The sequence below is a fragment of the Rana temporaria genome, chromosome 8, assembly GCF_905171775.1.
Source record: "Rana temporaria chromosome 8, aRanTem1.1, whole genome shotgun sequence".
NCBI lineage: Eukaryota > Metazoa > Chordata > Amphibia > Anura > Ranidae > Rana > Rana temporaria.
Window position 1 is genome coordinate 91,807,183 of NC_053496.1, and position 22,844 is coordinate 91,830,026.

The 22,844-nt window shown below is 43.3% G+C and overlaps 1 protein-coding gene across 4 annotated transcripts in view; it reads right to left on the minus strand.

The window, feature by feature from the left end:
* LOC120947175 (E3 ubiquitin-protein ligase MARCHF8-like) overlaps nucleotides 1-22,844 on the minus strand; it is a 315,449-nt gene that overhangs the window by 31,094 nt on the left and 261,511 nt on the right. For all 4 annotated transcript variants that reach the window (XM_040362271.1, XM_040362272.1, XM_040362274.1 and 1 more), the window contains one exon: nucleotides 9,878-9,928. In XM_040362271.1, coding sequence (XP_040218205.1) covers nucleotides 9,878-9,928 — 51 coding nt within the window. The remainder of the gene's footprint in view (nucleotides 1-9,877; nucleotides 9,929-22,844) is intronic.

Here is a 22,844-nt window from a genome sequence, read left to right on the forward strand (position 1 = left end):
TCCCATTTGGTTGGGCTGATTGTGTGAAAAGGGCCAAAGGCTGCTTTCACATTGATGCTCTGTGGTTTACCCACACCGCGGGTGCAGCGTAGTGCACCCGTGTCTATCGTGTGGGTTAGCTGAACTTTGCCATAGACTCCACCTGTGGCAAAAGCTGACGCTGTAGAGGAAGCATCGGTTTATGGGGCTCTGCTCCGCAGCCGCTTTCTCCCTCTACCACCAGCTTTATTCACAACACTGATGCTTTGGTATGGCGGGTCGCAACCTGCGATCTGGGCTTGCCAACCCACCATTCCAGAGCAGGAGGTTGCGGGCCACATCAGAGGGCTCCGCGGGCCACATATGGCCCCCGGGCCACTGGTTGGCCACCCCCTGCTGTATGGGTTAAATGATCTCTGCTGAAAAATAATAAGCTATGACTACACATCTTGGCTCAGTTGCCCATATACATAGTCATATTACAATCAGCATGACCAGCAGCTTAAAACCAGACCTTTCAATTCAGCCAAATCTTCATGTCTAGAACTGATCATCATGTACAGTAGCAGACAGTTGGACTGAGCAGCTGGATAAGCTGCTGTATGGCCAACTTTATGTCAGAAAACCAGAAGCTCAGATCAAAGTTGTAAAAAGAGGAACAGAAGAGAAGCATGGAAGGTGCCATGGCTGACCTTTCATTCTCTGGTTTCAATACCTTTGAGTCACTAACTGGAGAACAAATATGCAGAAAAGGACTTCTGACTTTTTGACTTTCCTGATCAACAACTTGTTCGAAGTCAGTGGCTGAAATGTGAAAGCTGAATATCCCTCTCCCCTCTAGAGCATGTTGCAGCACCAGTTTTCTTTTCTTCTACCCTGTAGCAAGGCACAGCTTGTATTAGTCCCTGTGACAATATCCCCAGACTTGCAAAACCCTTACCGAGGCAACTGTTGCGTTGAGGGATCAGTAGGGTGCCCTATATAAGTTTCAATTGACATGGTCTGGCCCATCCATAACTATCTCCCAAGAGCTTTTTCTCTGCATAGTATATGGACAGGCTCTTCGGAGTCCAAGGCAGCAGGACTGTTCTGCTGAAAAGGGAATCAAATTGTTTGCAAATGCGTGCGGACCGAACCCCTGTTTTTAACGCATACTGTAGACAGGTTAATTGGTTTTCTGCAAGCTGGTCGGTAAGTAGGCTTGGTTTTTCCCTGGGCATTCCCCAGGTTTTTGTTGAGAAGGGAATCAATGAATGAATGTTGAAAAGGACAGAGAGAAGCAGTAATACACTGCCAGCAGGGGTAAACTAGGGCTGGGCTTACAACACTGACCGGGATTTCTGTGCACATGAAGCACTGTGTTGCCAGCCCACAAAATAAAGTTAGGAGCACAATGGGTTTCTGACAGGGCCAACACTGTTTTCACTTTAATGTACTGTACTGAATTTTTCCTGCAGAATTTAGGAGGGTAAAACACAGCTCAAATAGAACAGAACAGGTTTGGTTAATCTTCCAAAAATTGTCAGCTTTTTTTCTGACAGCATTGTACCGGCATGTCAACAACTCTGCCAAGTGGTAAAATCGGGTCTTATATCAATACTGCAGAAAGTGTCTGGTTTTTCTATAGCAGCCAGTCAGGTGTTCACTGTTATCTTCCATCTGCTTGACATACGAGAGCTGATAAATGATTTCTACTGCTTTGAGTGGCATTCCTTCCATCTGCCAGCTCTGAAAAATGAGGCCTAATATCCTCAGTAGACAAAGGATTTCGGTAAGGCTGGCAAGCTTCTCATAAGCCTATAGAGGCTACAAATCATGTAATACAACTGTGTAAACACAAGGTAAAGACATTAGCTTTGCAAGACAACTTGCCACAGTCCAACTTTTATTTGCTAAAACGCAATGGTAAAATGAAACAACATTTTTCTAGGGCTACTGTTGGGGGAATTCAGGGGTGCCTCCTAGGCATATGAGGTTGGGGGACATAATTACACCTGCTAATTGCCTTAATCAGCTTCATCAGTTCTCTGACCACCACATCACTGTCTCTGTTCTGTCATTTGAATTTCTAAGCAGGCTGACGGGAGTTTAAAAAAAGCAAAACGTTTTACATATTTCGATTAAAGTTCAAGTCCAGCTAAAACACATTTTTATATTATTGGTCAGAGCTTTATTGCTGACTTTGTCCACGTTGGACAGATTTCTCCTCACTTCTGTCCAAAACTAACGCTTAAGCCCTGTACACACGATCGGTTTGTCCGATGAAAACAGACCGATGGACTGTTTTCATCGGACAAACCGATCGTGTGTGGGCCCCATCGGTTAGTTTTCAATCGGTGAAAAAAAAATAGAACATGTTTTAAATTTTACCTATGGATAAAAAACCGATAGAAAAAAAACGATCGTCTGTGTGAAAGTCCATCGGTCAAAAATCCACGCATTCTTAGAATCAAGTCGACGCATGCTCGGAAGCATTGAACTTCATTTTTCTCAGCATGACGTAGTGTTTTACGTCACTGCGTTTTCGCACGGTCGAATTTTTGACTGATGGTGTGTAGGCAAGACTGATGAAAGTCCGCTTCATCGGATAGCCGACAAAAAAATCCATCGGATTAGATTCCATCAGATATACGATCGTGTGTACTGGAGTTGGGCATCAATGTACCGTATTTTCGGGCGTATAAGACGACTTTTTGGATGCAAAAAAATGCATCCAAAGTCGGGGGTCGTTTTATACGCCGGGTACGGTCTCTGTGCAGCTGCGATCGTTCATGATTTCAAAGCCGCGCCGTCTTCTCAGCGTGTCCTGTGATAGGCGGAACACAAATCTTCCCAGCAGCGCCTCTGTTCTGTCTATCACGGATGCCTTCTCATCCTCGGACGAGATGAGAAGGCATCCGTGATTGGCAGAACACAGAACAGAGGCGCTACTGGGAAAATTTGTGTTCCGCCAATCACAGGACACGCTGAGAAGACGGCGCGGCTTTGAAATCATGGACGCTCGCAGCAGATGGAGACTGTCACCGGCCTGCAAAACGTGAGTGATGGCACAGTGGGGGGGAAAGTGGGGGCAAGTGATGGCACTGTGGGGGCAAGTGATGGCACTGTAGGGGCAAGTAATGTGATGGCACTGTGGGGGCAAGTAATGTGATGGCACAGTGGGGGCATGTAATGTGATGGCACAGTGGGGGCATGTAATGTGATGGCACTGTGGGGGCATGTAATGTAATGGCACAGTGGGGGCATGTAATGGAAAAGTGGGGGCATGTAATGGCAAAGTGGGGGCATGTAATGGCAAAGTGGGGGCATGTAATGGCAAAGTGGGGGCATGTAATGGCACAGTGGGGGCATGTAATGGCACAGTGGGGCATGTAATGGCATAGTGAGGCTTGAAAAAAGCCAGTTTCTGTCAGCGGTTGTTTCTGTCAGCGGTTGTTCTGGCTAACCCTCAGCTTCCAGAAAGACTAGTAGGAAGGGGGTATATGGCGAGTATATCCCAAAACCAAAATTTTTCCTGGAAAATTAGGGGGTCGTCTTATACGCCAGAAAATACAGTATTATTAATATCCGATTATGTAAAAAAAAAAAAAATAATTCTATACTATCCTTGCATAGTAAACAAAAATGAAAAAAGTACCCCCTGGTACTAAGGGCAGACTCAGGAATATTAGATTGACTTATAAAAGTATAAAGTTTATTAATACATAATAAAAGACGTTGGTGCATACATCACCATAGATTACTTAAAACAGCAAAATGTACAGGGGCTCATGTAGAGCTGGTTAGTGATGTAGTAGTCTCTTCTCGTCGGCCCGGTACAGCCTTCGTCCATCTCAATTCTTCATGTGACCTAGACACCAGCACTGGTATCACTTCCCAACTACGCATTACCATGGTTTTATCACAAGATATGGCCAAGGGTACATCAGAGCTAACATTTTTTGTTGCAGGACTTGGACACTTGTCATTAACAAAATTTACTGGCACCCCAGGCATGGCCTTGTAGCATGACCACAGTTCTCATTTTACCCAATGTTCCCCTTCAAAGTGCATACACTGCAACACTTTGTACAGTACAGGCAATCCTTTCAGCCAAGATGTTTCCATCCTTTGTGTCATTGCTTGCCATTCCCATGGTGCTGTATTGTGTGTAAGCTCTAATGAGATGCCAAAGTTTAATTGCTCCACAGAGGAAAAGGACACACTTAATTGCATTGGGAACAATGTGGCACTGTACCGGTTAACTCAAACTCTGTATTTGTTTAGTCATGTATGTGGCTGGGCGGATTATTGTCTATTTATGCTGATCATTTATGGCAGATATACTAGAAATATATAAACTGAAAAGCTGTGTCACACAGTTTCAGGCAAGCAAAGGACTTTAAAAGTCGTGACTGTTTCCATGAAGACATTCAAGTAAGTGCACAATGAATGACTGCAGGCTGGCAATAAAAATATATTTATATCACCATTTTCAGCATGAAATACTACTGGGATGATTTCTGAAAACTGGAGCAAGAAAAAGAAGATGCACCCAACAGCAACTGATCTAATTTAAAATGAACCTGTGAAGTGTAGGCTTCAAGGCGATCATCACTACCTAGTTAGTGACTAGCTTGGTACAAGCATAAAAGGGAAGATATTTAGGCCCAGATTCTCGTACGAGTTACGCCGGCGTATCTCCGATATGCTGTCGTAACTCTGAGTCTGAGCCGTCGTATCTATGCGCCTGATTTTTAGAATCAGTTACGCATAGATTTGTATTAGATCCGACCGGCGTAAGTCTCTTACGCCGTCGTATCTTAAATGCATATTTACGCTGGCCGCTAGGGGCGTGTATGCTGGTTTACGCCTAGAAATATGTAAATCAGCTAGATACGCCAATTCACGAACGTACGCCCGGCCGACGCAGTACAGATACGCCGTTTAGGTTAGGCTTTTCCCGGCGTAAAGTTACCCCTACTATATGAGGCGTACCAATGTTAAGTATGGACGTCGGGCCAGCATCAAATTTTTCACGTTTTACGTCGTTTGCGTAAGTCGTTCGCGAATAGGGCTGGGCATCATTTCCGTTCACGTCGAAAGCATTGGCTTCTTGCGGGTTAATTTGGAGCATGCGCACTGGGATACTTTCACAGACGGCGCATGCACCGTTCGTAAAAAGCGTAATTTACGTGGGGTCACATTCAATTTACATAACACACGCCCACATCTACCACATTTGAATTAGGCGGGCTTACGCTGGCCTATTTACGCTACGCCTCCGCAACTTTGGTTTGAGAATACGGCACTTGCCTGTCAAAGTTGCGGAGGTGTAACATAAAATAGGATACGTTACGCCCGCACAAAGCTACACGGTTCTACGTGAATCCGGGCCTAAGACTTCGTTAGATGCATGCTTGTTCTCAGTCAATACAGCCAGGCTGAGTATGACAACCATAGGTCAGAAATTACAGCTCTATTAATGCCATTGTCACAACCTTTTTTTGCCATACATTTAAATAATTGTTGGACTTTTACCTGAAATATATATATATATATATATATATATATATATATATATATATATATATATATATATATATATATATATATATATATATATATATATATATATATATATATATATATATATATAAACAAGAGTACAGCTTTTTTCTGGACTTCTCGGGACTGCTTAGGAGGCCTTGGTCTATCTAGCCCTGTGAATAAAATGTGTTATTTGTATCCATTATCTCATTTAAAATGCCAACAGAAAAGGGGGGTGGGATATACACTGCTACTATAACATATCTTTGTTGTCCAATAGTATAAAGTAAATTACATATTTCCCTTGTGTACCTAATAAGGCCTTTTCTATTTCCCCACGGAAAGATCTATTTACCAGAACTGATACCCCTAGATGGGAGTGGAGAGGAATTTCTTTACCTGAAATATTAAGCACTGTAGTTGGCAGTCAATATGGCACCAAGGCATTGGAGTTGCAGCGGGGCAACTGATCAGGCCCACATGAGACAAACTCAAATAATCTTCTACTCATTGTACTACAGAGAATTTCCACTTCCCTCACATACATAACTGTGGAAATTGGCAACTCGGGCCCCTGGGGGCGGGAAAAGACCCCTACTCAAAAAAAAAAAAGAGACACTCAGTACTTCCAGTGGTAAAATGAGTGGTGGCATAGGGAGACCAGTAAGGGAAACTGTCACTTTAGCCTAAATAAGGAAAGTGATGGATTCTCTTTAAACTTTGAAAGCATATATACTGCCTAATGTTGAATTGCAAACATGCCGTTACCCTTTAATGTTTCAAAAGCAGTTAAAAAAACAACATATATCTGCTCAAACCTGCTTGTTATTACCAAAACAGACATTCTTGCTTTGTTTCAATCCTAAAAGCCTATTTCCCATGTTTGCATTGTTTTTTCTTAACGTAACCATTAAAAAAAAAAGCAATGGAAAACCAATATTGTTACTGAAATATTTCCAAATGATGTTCATCTTGTTTCTTTTTTCAGCTGACTTCTCTTTTAAGATAAAGCTTCTGTGGACCCTAGCAGCAAACTTCTTTAAGTCTGTTAAATAGGCTGTTAAAAGCCTTTTGTTGTATCGGTTTCAAAACTGCAAAAAATAATCATTGATCCTGCCAGTAATCTTGAGAGCTGATAACGTCCTGTGTGCTCTGTCTCTGGTGCAGTATTGTTTGTGGACTGCAGAATACCATTTCCCTATGTCTGTGTTCCTAAACCTTTCCCAGTCAAGACACCCATTAAAGTGGTTGTAAACCCTTTAAAACCACTTTATGCTACAGGTAAGCCTATATTAAGGCTTACCTGTAGCTACTCAGGATATCTCCTAAACCTGTACAGTTTAGGGGATATCCCCTGTATGTGCCGATTTTATCGGCACATGCGCACTGAGGCAAGCTGAAGCAATGGCACGTCAGCGCGCCATTACCGGCGGCTCCAACGTGCATGTGAGGGAGTGACGTCATTGCGGCTCCTGCCATCACATCGACGGAGACGCAATACCCAGAAGTAACCCCCAGGAGGGATGTCGGCGGCCGGAGGGGGTACAAGGACCACTGCGGGGGCTTTGATCTAAGGTAAGCAATTCATAATGAGCTAGTATGCTATGCTAGTGTATGTCATGTTTTAAATAACAGGTTTACTATACATACTAGCTCATTATGCCTTTGTCTTGCATGTTTTTTTTGTTTTTTTTAAACGGGTTTACAACCACTTTAAAGTTCTGCACAATCTCGAGGTACTCTATTCTAAAATGTGAATAACGAAACAAATAGCTTTACGTAATGCAGCAGCATCCACACATGTACTACACCTAGTGTTGGAGGTTATTTATTCTTCCAAAGCAAATACACTTTTACACACTGGTGCTGACTAGTATTTCAGGGTTTCTCTTCTTCTTTAATTTCCCTTCCTCACACAGCTAATGTAACGTGCTTATGGAGAGTGGGGGATTCTGTGCAGGTGCCCAACGTGCAGGTGCCCAACGTCTGCCCTGATAAACCAATGACTTTAAAGGTTGTTAGGTGCACAATGAAAACCTGTGGCTTTGTACAACTAAAAGCCAGGCTTTGTCCAACCGGTGGTTTGTATAAATTTTTGGGTAGTTTTTAGGCATTTTACTATGGCACCTCTAAAGAAACCTGGAGGCACCCTGGTTGAAAAAGGTTGCCCTTTGTTATGAAAATGAGTAGAGAAGTAGTAGTCCTAACATATTTCCTCTGCTAGGTGACAACGCTGCTCCTCCATAAATGTAGAATGTCACGTGGCCGACCCCGATCTATGGAGAGAAGAGGGAGGGGCCGAGGGGAGGGGCCGAGATTCCCTTGTGACATCAGCCAGCCAGCACAGGGTGATCATGTAACCGCACAGTGGCGGTGTAGGTATTTAGCCTTTTCATTAAAAAAAATACACCATTGTGAATGGTAGGATAATCAATAGGGGATGCATGTATATTTGTTGCATTATGCAGCTGAATAGCGACTAGAGGGATGGGGAGGAGAGCCGCTCATGCTGACAAGGAGGGAGGGAGGGGGAGAGGGGAGAGACTGTCAGAGTAGAGCAGCGGGATTACTGAAGACATGTAAACTGACCACTGTAATCATGGATCAGCAGCCATGATTACCGTGGTCAGCACAGACATGGGGACACTGGAACTAGCAGGATCAACCAGGTATAATACAAGATAGGAAGAGAAGAATTGCACAGCACAAGCACTGTGCTATACAGCACGCCTTAAAAGAACAGGATCTTCGTTTTTTTAGGGTTTACAACCTCTAATGCCTTGTATACACGGTCGGACTTTTGGCCGTGCAAAAGTCTGCCGCGAATCCGTCGGAAGTCTGATGGAAAGAAAGAGTACAGGTTCTCGATCTAAGGTCCGTCGGACTTCCAAAAAAAAAAAAGTCAGATGGAGGCTACACACGGCCATACTTTCCTAGAAAAAAAGCCTGTCTGACTTTTTTTCTCTAAAAATCCGGCTGTGTGCATGAGGCATAAGTATACTGGGAGAATTGTTGAAAGGGGTCCTCTGGTTAGGGTATTGCGCTTTGCAACCAACAAAAAAATAAAGAAATCCCCAATGGTAGGGCATGATCCCTCCTGTATTGAATTGTATTGTGACTGTACTGTCTTCCCTGATGTAAAGCGCTGCGCAAACTGTTGGCGCTATATAAATCCTGTATAATAATAATGTCATTTTTTAAATAAGAGGTTTAGTATAATGATTGTCTCTGCTTGAGGTGGTTAAAAGATTCCAAAGAGCATTCTGTTGCATCTCCTAGTTATAAAATTAATCCATTAGGTATAACGTTATATATTCATTGAAATTTTCTGGAGAAAAAGTCAGTTTTTTGCTTAAAACGTAGATTTGGTCAAGGACATTGTTTTAGTGACTGCAGTAGGTGAAGGTTGACATCACTCACACAATAATGGCATGTGGTTGGCAAGAGAACAGGACTGAAAATAGCAACAATTTAGCAGCAGAACTGCTTTCCTTCTAGGTTACTTCAAGAACTTAGACAATAGTTTGAAGGAGAACTCTAGGCAAATGGAAAAAAAAGAAAATCAATATATAGAAGAATTTAAAAAGTGATATTAAAAAGGCAGATTTCTTTTTTTTAAATAACAAACTGTCATACTTGCTTGCTCTGTGCAGTGGTTTTGCACAGAGCAGCCCTGACACTCTTGAGTTTCCCATTGACGCTCCTGGCCCCTCCATCATGCCAAGTGCTATGCTATGGGACATCCAAGCAGGCTGCTCTGTGTGTCCATTCCCAGGCTCTCCTCATTGGCTCACTGGCTGTGATTGACAGTGGCGGGAACCAATGGCTCTCTCTACTGTCTCAGCCAAAGAGGAGGAAGAGATCTGGGAGAACCTCTTCTCATGCACTTCGCTGGATCGGAATGTGGCTCAGGTAAGTATTTGGGGGGTGCTGCACACAGAAGGATTTTAAGTTCATACATGCAATGCATGAAGGTAAAAAATCTTGAGCTTTTACAACCACTTTAAAAGACCTAATTTTCCTACTGAACAAGCAAGGGAAATACTTTCCAAAATAAACACAGGCAAAAAAAAATTATTATTATTTTCTTTGTATTATGAGGAAGAACTTCGGTCTGATTTTTACTGTGTCAGATATCACCAATGGAGAGATTTTCCTCACTTTTTGTGTGGTCAGAGACGCTGGGGACACAGCAATGAGATCTGATCCTTCCCCACTCTATCTACTGACTATAGAGTTTAAGCTCCAAATAATATATTTTATACATTTGAAATGACGGAATTTGACCACAATCTGCTATTCTTGTTAAACTATTACAGAAAAAGATTGCTGTAGAATTTCACATTGAAATATGGCATTGTTACTTTACCTTGGAAATATTACTGGAACGGCTGAGTGAACGCCCCAGAGTCTTCTCATTCTGAAACACAATGAAAACAAAAAATCATCAGATTTGTTAAAAGATTATGTACAAAGAGAAAATAGATAACGGGAGCATTAGGCGCTTTAACTTTTATTTTTACCTGGTATATCATGTTTCAAGATAATATTAATTATAATCGTCTTATGCCATATTAATCCTATTAGTCAAAATAATTCATGATCCCCTAACTCTGATGCTTCGTAAATGTTTGGAGACACCATGCAAAAATGTGTAATATTTCCATTCGTCTTGTGTCAATAGTCTGCTCCCAGGGTTTATGAGTCCAACACATTTGTCAGTGCTGGATTACCAAATAGGCAGAGTAGGCACCGGCCTATGGGCCCCTGTGACAACAGATCAATATAATATTGATTGATTTTGATTTTTTTTTTACAAAAAGATAGAAAAAAAAAATGAATCAACTCAAAGAAACTATAACATTACATTAAAATTATTGTAAAGTCTTGTTTAAAATAAATAAATAATAATAATAATAAACAGGTCATACTTGCCCCCTCTGTGCAGTTGGTTTTGCACAAAGCAGCCTGGATCCTCCTCTTCTGGGGTCCCTCTTCACTATTTGTGGCCCCTCCCTCCTATCGAGTGCCCCTGTTCTGTCAGATTGAGCGACACGTCAGAATGTGTAATGGAAGTCACGTTCCGTCTCCGCCATCTTGCTACACCCCGCACCCACTTATTTATAACAGTAAACTGAGGTTATATAGTAAAACACAGTACTTAGAACTCCGTCTGACTGATGGAGTTTCAAGTACTGTATTTCCCTATATAAACGCAGTTTACTGTTATAAATAAGTGTAAAATGCAAAACTCTGGTGGGTGTAACAAAATGTTAACTTGCCCACTTCTCAGTGTATCCTTACTGTGGAAAAGTGCGGGGTGTAGCAAGATGGCGACGAAGAAACTTCAATTTCGTTACACATTCGGACGGGTCGCCAAATCTGACGTTACACCCCCACAGCCAGCAGCTTGCTATGGGGGCACCTGAGCCGAGTCACAGCTCTGTGTATCTATTCAGACACGGAGCCCTGACCCGGCCCTGCCCCCTCTCTCCCCTGATTGGCTAAATTACTTTGACAACGGAAGCCAATGGCGCCACTGCTGTGTCTCATACAATCAGGAGGAGAGTCCCGGACAGCTAAGACACTCGTGGACATCGCTGGAGAGAGATGAGGCTCAGGTAAGTAATTAGGGGGTGCTGGAGAGGCCAATTACCCAATAACAACTTAAAGGCCATCATCAGATTTACATTACAGTTTGTCTCTTACAAAACTGGAACCAGAGGTGATCGATCATATTCTAGACCTAGTACTGACAAACGGGAATCGAATGTCTTATGTCGAGGTGGGTTCTAGTGATCACAAACGTCTTTGGTTTGATATTAAAATAAGAACTGAAAAATCATATACAAAAACAAAAGGTTTTAGATTTCAAAAAGGACAAATCTTGCTGAAATGGGGAAATTCATGAAAAATATATTGAAAGGTTGGAGTAAAATGACAGAAGCAAGTAATCAGTGGGCACTGTAAGGCCTTAAAGTCTACCATCCTAGAGGCAAGTAGATTATGTGTCAGGAAGGTTGGCAAAGAAAAAACAATATGGTTCACTAAAGAGGTAAGTAAGATAGTAAAGGAAAAAAATAATCAGCATATAGAAGATTCAATAGACATAAGAAGACCAAACACATTAGCAGTGCTGCCAAAGCACAGAAAGAGGAGGAAATTGCTGAATCAATTAAGAAAGGAGATAAAACCTTTTTTAGGTACATTAGTGATAGACAGAAAAAATACAATGGAATCATTAAAATTAAAACTGGGCACAATACGTATGTTGAGGGAGACCTGGATTTAGCAAATCATAGTCTTCTGTTCATTTTTAGGATTTCTGGAGACAGAGGTAGCAACTGGCTCAGTTAAAGCTTAACCACTTGCTTACAGGGTACATATACCCCCCTCCTGCCCAGGTGAAATTTCAGCTTCCAGCAACGGCGTCGCTTTAACTGACAATTGCGTGGTCGTGCGACGTGGCTCCCAAACAAAATTGACGCCTTTTTTCCCCCACAAATAGAGCTTTCTTTTGGTGGTATTTGATAACCTCTGCAGTTTTTATTTTTTGCACTATAAACAAAAAAAAAGCAACAATTTTGAAAAAAAAATATATTTTTTTTACTTGTTGCTATAATAAATAGCCCAATTTAAAAAAAAAAAAAATTCTCAGTCTAGGCCGATACGTATACTTCTACATATTTTTAGTAAAAAAAAAAATCGCAATAAGCGACTGGTTTGCGCAAAAATTATAGAGCCTACCAAATAGGGGACAGAATTATTATTTTTTTTGTTTTTACTAGTAATGGCGGCGATCTGCGATTTTTATTGGAACTGCGACATTATGGCGGACACATAGGACACTTTTGACACATTTCTGGCACCATTCACATTTATACTGCGATTAGTGCTATAAATACTGTATTTATCGGCGTATACTGAACACTTTTTTCCCCTTAAAATAAGGTGAAAATCATGGGTGCGCGATATACGCCGAAACCCGCTTCCCGCGCTCAGTTTGAATGCCTGCGCCGACATATACCGAGTGCAGTACACTCGGCTACATTCGGCCAGGCTCGGCTTCGCTCTTGCTCACGCATAAACGTCACTGAGCGTAAGCACGAGCGAAGCCGAGCCTGGCCGAATGTAGCTGAGTGTACTGCACTCGGTATATGTCGGCGCAGGCATTCAAACTGAGCAGGGGAAGTGGCGAAGCCGGAAGGACACCACCGCAGACGGACGAAAATGTTTACAGGAATTGCGGGTCCACATTAGGGGTGCACGCTATACACCGGAGCGCGCAATACCCCGATAAATACGGTATGCACTAATTACTGTATAAATGTGACTGGCATTGAAGGGGTTAACACTAGGGGGTGAGGGAGGGGTCAAATGTGTACCCTGCATAGTGATTCTAACTGTGGGGGAAGGGGACAGACTGGGGGAGGTGATCGATCTGTGTCCCTATGTACAAGGGACACAGATCGGTCTCCTCTCTCCCTGACAGGACATGGATCTGTGTGTTTACACACACAGATCCACGTCCTTGTCTCTGTAACCGCCGATCGCGGGTGCCTGGCGGACATCGTGGCCGACAGGCACGCGCATCGGCATCTCAGTGATGCGGCGGGCGCGCCCCCCAGTGGCCCGGAGGCCGTATAAAGACGGCATCCCACAGATTTAGAACCACACTGCGGCCGTATATAGTCGTACGACCGTCAGGAAGTGGTTAATAAAGCAATGGGTCCTGATGGTATCTACCCCAGTGTTCTAAGAGAACTTTGCAAGGTACTTGTTGGGCTATTCAGGACGTAGATTTGGGGAGGGGGGTTGGACCCTCCTACCCCCCCCCCCCCCCCAAGCATCAGTCAATGTCACAGCAGCCAGGCTAGATTAGCATATCAGCAATGGGAGCCTAACTGCAGACGCTGGATACTAGCTGAAAATACATTTGTTCCTGATCTTCCACATTGTAAAATAACAGGTCGGTACTCAGGAGGTCCCGTATCATGTTGGGAGGTAGGGAGGCACTTATAATGAGCTTCAGCTACCTATTGGCTGGAAAGGCAGCAGGGGGTGGTGCTTGTGCCTCCTCAGCCAATGGGCACACAAAGTGCATTGTCCTTCCCTTCAAATTCATCCTGCGGGCTTCCAGAAGATGCAGAACTTCCTGCAATGATCGAGGTGAGAGAGGAGAAAAGTTCCCTTCCCTCTGTATACTACATGGCTCCACATGGTGCCGGTAAGACTATGCAATAATCAGACACTCACACCGATCCTCATCCTCTCTCCTATTTCCAGTTCACCATCTCCTGTTACTTTCTGCTCTCCACTCACATAAATCTGCAGGGACACATCCTGCAGCCTCGTGGGCATTCCACACTAGGTGTCCACACACTGTGCCTGACCCCATTTCCATCTTGGCTTACTTCCAACTGTTCTGCAACCTCATACATTCTTTGCAGTCATTTGAGATCATTTTTTCTTTCAGCCAGCAGCCTGGTATAGTACTAGAATGAGACTCAGACTGCAGTGGTTGCGACTTTTTACTGTTACTACTTTTGACAAGAGTAGTAAAAGGATACAGTGCAAACACTGTCTGTAGCCATGAATGACACAGCCACAGCACCTATAATCATCATGCTGATAACTACACTGTACTGTACAGCAGGGGTCTCAAACTGGCGGCCCTCCAGCTTTTGCAAAATTACTAGTCCCATCATGCCTCTACCTGTGGGAGTCACGCTTTTAACTGTCAGCCTTGCAATGCCTAATGGGACTTGTAGTTTTGCAACAGCTGAAGGGCCGCCAGTTTGTGACCCCTGCTGTACAGCCTATATACTGTACAATCACATGAAATACAGATGCTGTGGTTGTATCATTCATGGCTGTAGACAGTTTTTGCACTGTAAACTTTTAGTCTAGGCTTTTTTTTTTTCAGCTGAAATATGGCACTCCTGAACTCTGCACTCTGTACGTAGCACACCCTGAATTCTGCATTCTGTACATACAGTAGTACACTTTGAACTTTGCACTCTGTACGTAGAACACGCCTGCACTCTGCACTCCTTAGGTAACCAATTGCTCAACCCTACACTCTGTACATAAATGTATAAGGTGACTAGACGTATAAGGCGACCCCCTAATTTTCCAGCTAAACCGTTGGTTTTGGGATATACTCGACTTACAAGACGACCCTCTTCCGACTAGTCTGTCTAGTAGCTTGGGTAACATACTGAAACAGCAATAATAAGTCTGTGCAACTTAATCACCAGCTTTGTGAAGTAATACTGCAGTGGTAAATTCCTCATGTGCAAAATAAAATCCACTATAGGGGGAGAACCAATGTGTGCAGAGCCAGATGGAGGGTCGGGTGCTTCAAACCAAAGCTCCGGTGGTGGATGGCGAGATGGCCATGGAAGGAAGAGGAGCCGAGGGGTAGACGCATTTGGTAATCACGGCGAGCCAATCACTGCAAGCGATGTATTTTGTTAATGAATACAAAGCCTTCTCGGATTGGCTTTGAGATTCAGAGAGGCGCGGGCTGATGATATTACAACCTCTACCAATCTGAGCAGGCTTTGTATTAATTAATAAAATATATCGCTCACTGTGATTGGCAGAGGTTGTAACATCATCAGCCCGTGCCTCTCAGACTCTCAAAGCCAATCCGAGCAGACTTTGTATGCATTAATAGAATACATTGCTCACCATGATTGGCACAGCGCGGTATACTGTATGTACCCGAAGCTACCATACAGAACAATGCACATCCAGAAGGCTGACATCCAGTGGGTATACCGGCGTATAAGACGACCCCCGATTCTTGGGGGAATTTTTTTTTCTTATACGCCCACAAATACGGTACCCCTGAACCCTGCCAAAAAAAATACTCACCAATCGTAAGAGTGTGTATACACATATGTACTGTATATATCCTGCATGTTTGTGTGTATATATAGATATATATCTATATATATTTATATACACACACACACACACGTGCGTTCGAGCTTTGGTGGTGCACATCCTAATGTAATAGGCTACACACAGCTATGGTTACTAGGCTGAACATCTGCACTCCAGTAACCCCCTCTAATATACAAAAAGTCCAATCACAGTGAATGTATGGTAAAAAAAAATGTTGATACGTTGATCACTCATAACGCAATGTGTAATGGTTGCATTATGGGTAAGCACTAGTTCAGCATGAAACGTATCAACAGTTTTTCCAATATTTTCACAGCGATTGCGGTATTTTTGAAAACTTTTTTTTATATTAAAGGAATTTTTTTTTTCATAAATAGCTTCCTTTACCTTAGTGCAGTCCTCCTTCACTTACCTCATCCTTCCATTTTGCTTTTAAATGTCCTTATTTCTTCTGAGAAATGCTCACTTCCTGTTCTTCTGTCTGTAACTCACCACCGTAATGCAAGGCTTTCTCCCTGGTTTGGAGAAAGCCTTTTGAGGGGGGAGGGAGCGAGCAGGCAAGTCAGGACACTCTCTACTTTGCAGATAGAGAAAGGAGCTGTGTGTTAGTGGGCATCCTGACACTCCTGCTCGCCCCATCCCCCCTCAAGAGGCTTTCTCCACACCAGGGAGAAAGCCTTGCATTACTGTGTGGAGTTTCAGACAGAATAACAGGAAGTGAGCATTTCTCAGAAGAAATAAGGACATTTAAAACAAAAATGGAAGGATGAGGTAAGTGAAGGAGGACTGCACTAAGGTAAAGGAAGCTATTTAGGGGAAAAAAATGTTTCCTTTACAACCCCTTTAAGGTATAACTAAAAGGCAAAACTTTATTTTTCACATCCAAAGCTCTGAAAAGTGATCCTCAGTCAGGTGTTCAGGAGGAGACCCTGTTGTCCCCTGAATGTTTCTGATGACAAGTATGATAGTCAACTTAAGGTGCCGTGTCAAATTTTCCATGGCTGCGAAGCAAAACTGTCACATCCATGGTATGCGAGTAGCCTCCTCCAGCTGCATTTTAGACTTAAGTTCGGTGGCCAAGGGGCAGTAAAACTGGGGCTTAGCCGCAGTCTGTACTGGGCTCTATGATTTCTAACAGTGGCCCTGATGATAGGACAGTGGAGAAGATCACTCTGATTCACTGCATCAACAACCTGATTTGGGCCCACTTAGTGGCAAGGAGAAAGTGCAGGGGAAGGCATTTTGGCAAAGTGGAAGTTATTGGTGGGACACACGAGTAGGAGCATGCCATGAAGAGAGAGCCAACAGCGACTGAGGAACAAGCGACCTGCAGTACAGGAGATGTTGGGTGGATAGAGGACTGCAGCAGAGTGCCATGTACAAAACTATGTGAGGCAGGAGGAGTGGAAGCCAGGGAACACCAACTGGAAGCAATGGCAAAGCCTGTGGGCACACAGAGGCAAAGCAGCTCTTGGACACCCCAATTAGCCAGAAGCTCAGCCCTAAATATAAAGAGCCCCTAACCGCTTTAAAAAACAGACATTGATTGAAGCCTACGTCCATGTTTACTATTTGATCCACTAACAGATGTCCCTGCTGGGGGGCAGTATTTATACACCACAATTTGTCACAGCGTGGCAGGCATGCTAATTATTGTTCTCTGGGTACTCAAGGCTAAACCCCCCCAGGATTATTTTTTTATCTTAAGCCCTGGGGCTATTAAGAGATCTTTTTAATCAATCTCTTAACAGAAGAAGTTCCACATGACTGGCTGATGGCTAAAATCGTACCTATACATAAGAAGGGCAGCAAGGTAGAAGCGGGCAATTACAGGCCAGTGAGTTTAACATCAGTTTTAGTCAAGTTAATGGAATCACTCCTGAAAAGAAGGATCATTGATCACCTAAAAATACATAACTTGTTGGACCCAAAGCAGCATGGCTTTACTGACGGCAGATCATGTCACACTATAATCCGATTGAATTTTCTGACAATTATAAAATGGGAAATGAACCCTGCAATACAATGATTGCACTCACGGAACCTCGATGGTAAAAAGGCTCAACTGCAATCAGTCATTGAACGCCGCTCAGTGCTACGATCTCCTCAGAAGGACGGATTCGACCGTCGATCGCGTCACTCGGCTTCTCCCCCACGCGTATCGTCAATAGCCACTTGACTTATTCATGGGTTCCGTGAGTGCAATCATTGTATTGCAGGGTTCATTTCCCATTTTATTACGTTATTTGCACCATATATCTTTCTTTTCTCCTTATGAGCGGCTGATATCCTGTGTTAATCGGGGAGTCCAGAAGGAAAAGCTGCACACCAGAGGACTGTGGATCTCACACCTGTCTCCTATTAGCCTATGTACTGAACTGTGTTTTTTCCATGAACTATTTTTGCTGGTTCTATTTGAATTTTTTCACATTATAGTTTTTGAGTGGTTTTTGTTTATCTTTTGCACATATACCTCCCTGATTTGAGGTGTAGGGGGTTCTTATTTATGTATATGGTATATATATATGTATGCAATTTTTTACTTGATTATCAGCGCAACACAATATTTTCTTATTTATTCACTTTGGTTTTGTGCACCTCACGTGTCTGCAGCTTATCTTTAGTATTTTATATGGTTTTAGTAATAGCGCTGTAGTACCTTTTTACATATTATCACTTAGAATACTGTGTTCAGTTCTGGAGAACTTACTTACAGAAAGATATTGATAAACTAGAGTCCAGAGACGGGTAACACAAATGGTGAAAGGTCTGGGGGATAAGACATATCAATATTGACGTCAGGAACTTAGGGCCAGATTTACAGCAGAGATACAACGGAGTATCTCAGATACTCCGTCGTATCTCTCAGAGTATCTATGCGACTGATTCATAGAATCAGTTACGCATAGATAGCCCTTAGATCCGACAGGTGTAATTGTTTTACACTGTCGGATCTTAGGATGCCGTTGGGGGGAGTTGGCTTCGTAAACCAGCGTCGGGTATGCAAATTAGTAGTTACGGCGATCCACAACGGTTTTCCGCGTTCGCTACGTCGCTGCTAGTCTAGTTTCCCGTCGCAAAGTTAGCCGTCGTTTTAGGTGCCCTAACTTTACACAGCACACGTATGTGCTGTATAAAGTATGGCCGTCGTTCCCGCGTCAAAATTAAAACATTTTTCCTTCTTGCGTAAGACGTCCGGGAATACGGAAGTACGCTACTCACGTCGCCGTTTGAAAAAATGACGTCACTTCGCGCAAAGCACGGCGGGAAATTTAAAAGGGAGCATGCGCAGTAGGTCCGGCGCGGGAGCGCGCCTAATTTAAATGGCACACGCCCCTTTGAATTACGCGGGCTTACGCCGGAGGCCACCAGCGTATGTTTTCATGCAAGTGCTTTGAGAATCAGGCACTTGCGATGAAAACTTGCGGCAGTGTAACGTATCTACGATATGTTACGCCGCCGCAATTCTACGTGAATCTGGGCCTTAATATGTACAGCCTATAGGAAAGAAAGGAAAGGGAAGACCTCATTGAAACCTTTAAATACATTAAGGGAGTGTATAGGGTTCAGGAGGGCAGTTTTTTCAATATTAAACCAAAATCAAGAACACAGGGGCATAACCTCAAACTAACTGGAGAATGGTTCAAAACTAATCTTAGAAAGTATTATTTTACTGAAAGGGTAATTGATGCTTGGAATAAACTAACATCAGAGGTAGCGGGACAGTCAACAATAAATGGCTTCAAACATGCTTGGGACAAACATAGACCTAAAAAGTTAATGAAAAAAACAAAAACAAAAATGAGCAGTACACCACAAGACTCATCAGTCTTTTTCTGCCATCACTTTTCTATTTCTAAAACTCATCTTCTTTTAGCTGTCAGTTTGTAAAAAAAATTGGTGCAACCTACGTATGTGTAATGTACAATAGTGGTGGTCATCTCCACCTAGTGGCCGACATGCACACTACTTCGTTCAATGTTATCCCACTAGAGAGTGTGGACACAAAACCTCCAGAAAGCTGCAAGGAGGCCCCAAGGTTTTGACTGCCTAGGGATCTCCACAGGGTTTAATCCGGCACTGACCTTTGTTGAGGATACTGTGATAGGTGTAAAGGTTGGCCAGTGAAAAGCCTCCATCAACCCCCTAAACCTTGGCCAGGCTGCAGATTTAAAAAAGCGGTAAGGGGGTTTGTAGTTCAGGCATCACTCTGTATGCCACACATCCATGCTGCAAAATCCTGAAGGAATCCCGTTTCCTGGCTTGTATCATTTGAAATAAAGGCTCAGCATGGGAGGAAAATTTGGATAACCTTTATAAGTTTCATTTAAGTTATGTGACACTTTAGCTTTAGAGTTAATATTTAAAGTATATTTATTTTTTATTAGGCTTGAATTTTGCTTTAAGAATGTCTGATGCACAATGCTACCATGAATGAACAGATGTGTCATTAAAGATAGAGGACAGGGAGGCCTCTGTCTGCCCTTATGTCCACCACTGAACCACTGGGACAGCGATCTCCATTGTGGCTGTGACTATGACATGTGACAGGGAACGTTCTACATCCACACAGATTTATCTTTTATCACTGCATTCAATCTTTACTAAAAATGTGAGAACTTTATGGTAAAATATGGTGAGAATGGGAGTAAAAATCTGAATTTCAGGGCCTTTCCCCACCAAAACGTTTGTTTGACCACCAACTGAAGCCCACAGTGCATTTCCCGGCCAACTGTTGCAAGTGACGCATGAATCAGGCCAGAACCAGACCTTGTATGACCATGACAGACCCACATTCATCACCTCAAACACACCGCTTTATTATTAATGAAGCGTCATGTACTTTAATGTGGTTCGCCTCAGATATCCGAAAATAATCATATTGGTTAACCACTAACATCTCCTTTTACTGTAACAGTGACAAATAATTTTTGTTGGAAATGCAGCTGGGGACAATTCTTGCATACAAGGCTCCTTTCACACGATCAGCCCGCAACGATCCGCCTGTCTGTTTTTCAGGCGGATCTGAGCAGGCCACCAATTGACTTGTATGGGCAGTCGGAATACAGCTGTGCTGTGTTTACTGACACCTGCTTGCCATCCGATCCGACAACATCCGCTGAAAACAGATGGATGGCAATACGTTCGCTATCCGTCTAGCGGATCGAATAAAAACGCACATGCTGTCTGTTTTCATCCGATCTTCCCATAGGGAACAGCTGGGCTCTGACAAGTCCATCCCTGCACAGTGAGCAGTGACGGACCGGTCATCCGCCAGCTCAGTGGGGATCAACGGAGCGATCCCAAGCTGAGCGGATCCGCCCCGTGTGTAAAGGGGGCCTCAGTGTCACAAAAACGGTCTCTCAGACTAGTAGGAACAATTCCTGTTCTATTTACCAGCTCTGCTCTACAGCAAGATATCTGACCATTTAGTTCAACTGCGGAGCACACTGATCTTTTCCAGACTTTCAGATCTGTCCTGGCCAGAAAGAAAATAAATATTCATGTCATACACAACATAGCAGCAACATTCTGTGCAGGCAACCTTGTGATCAAGGCACCCCTGTCAGAGAGCACGGCCGAGACATCAACAGAATGTTGTAAAAAAAATATGCAATTTTAAATTCTAAATATTATTCATCACCACATGCCGATCGTACATTGTAGCTTTACTGCGACAGTGAGGACTGATTGCGCAGAATCACAAACATATACATAATTCAGCTTTTGCGGGTAGGGGCACACGCACCCCGTTGTGCTGTGATTAGTTACAGCATAAGCCGATCAGCGGGTGCTGGTCAATAGATGACCACCGGCAACCACTGATCAGCGAGGAGGAAGACTGGACAGAGCTCTGTCAATGTAAACAATACAGAGCTCTGTTCTGTCAGCAGAGGTGTGCTGCTTTTTGGGAAAACCGGCACATTCCTTAGTGAAAGCACCTCACATTACACACAAACACTGGTTAGGCACACATTTAACCCTTTGATCGCCCTAGATGTGTAACCCCTTCCCAACCAGTGTCATTAGTACAGTGACCGTGTATTATTTTAGTGCTGATCACTGTATTAGTGTCACTGGTTCCAACCAAGTGTCAAAAGTGTCAGTTAGGATCAGATTTCCCGCCATACTATCACAGTCCTGCTATAAATAGCTGATCACCGCTGGAACTAAAAAAAAAAACCTGTACATACAGTCATGGCCAAAAATATTGGCACCCCTGAATTTCTGTCAGATAATGAACCACTTCACCCAGAAAATTGCTGCAATTACATATGTTAAGGCATTCTCATGCTTGTTTCTTTTGTTTGTATTCGTACAACACAAAAAAAAAGTGGGGAAACAAAAAGCCGAATCTGACACATTGCCATGTTTTCCTAGACAAAAAAAAAAAAAAGATAAGGAGACATAATCCACCAACAATAAATGAAAGGCAGAGCTCAAAATAGCAAATACATGCACACCATGGCAACGTGAGCATGCATTTCTAGTTTATGTTCAGCGATTGGATACATCCACCCATTATACAACATCTCCTGCCTGCTTCAAACCCAGGAGCTATGTCTACCAAAAGGCACTAAGCTTCAAAATCTAGGGGTCCACACAAGGCGACTGAAAAAATGCCAGAACCTCTGGCAGAAAAAGCAGCATACAAAACGCTCATTGGTAGCTTGTATTGCACAAGAGTTTATGAGCATTTGCTTTAATAAGTGTTTTTTTCAAAAACATTCCCCTCTTCTTTTTCACTATAAACGCTTGAGTGCTCCTAAACTCCGCGTTTAGGCACATCAAGCATTTTTTTTGCCTGAAAACACTCCTCTGCAAATATGCCTGTAAATGCCCAAATGTGTGTGGACAAATAGGCCAAAATACAGCCTGAAAAGAAAAAAAGCCAAAAGCCTGCATAAGCAGCATTTGTATGCTTAGTGCGCATGAGGCCTTATGCCACGTACACGCGATTGGAATTTCCAATGGAAAAAGTCAGACGGAAATTCGGACCTTGTGTATGCCCCATCGGAGAAATTCCATCGGAATTCCGATGAATTCCATCCGAGTTTAAAGCGGTGGTTCACCCTCCATAGTAACATTTTAGCATAAATTAAGGCATAGTAGCGCGAGCTACAGTATGCCTGTCTTGATTTTTTTAGCGCGGTACTCACAGTGCAATCCTGTATAGAAGATTCCGACTCCCCGCGGGGAATGGGCGTTCCTATCCAGACGGAGGATGATTGACGGCCGGCTCTGGCACGTCACGCTCCCCGAAGACAGCCGGAGTAGGTCTCGGCTCTTCACAGCGCTATACGGCGCCTGCGCACAGACTATGCGCAGGCGCCGTGAAGAGCCAAGCCTATTTCGGCTATTTCCGGAGAAGCGCGACGTGCCAGAGCCGGCCGTCAATCATCCTCCGTCTGGATAGGAAC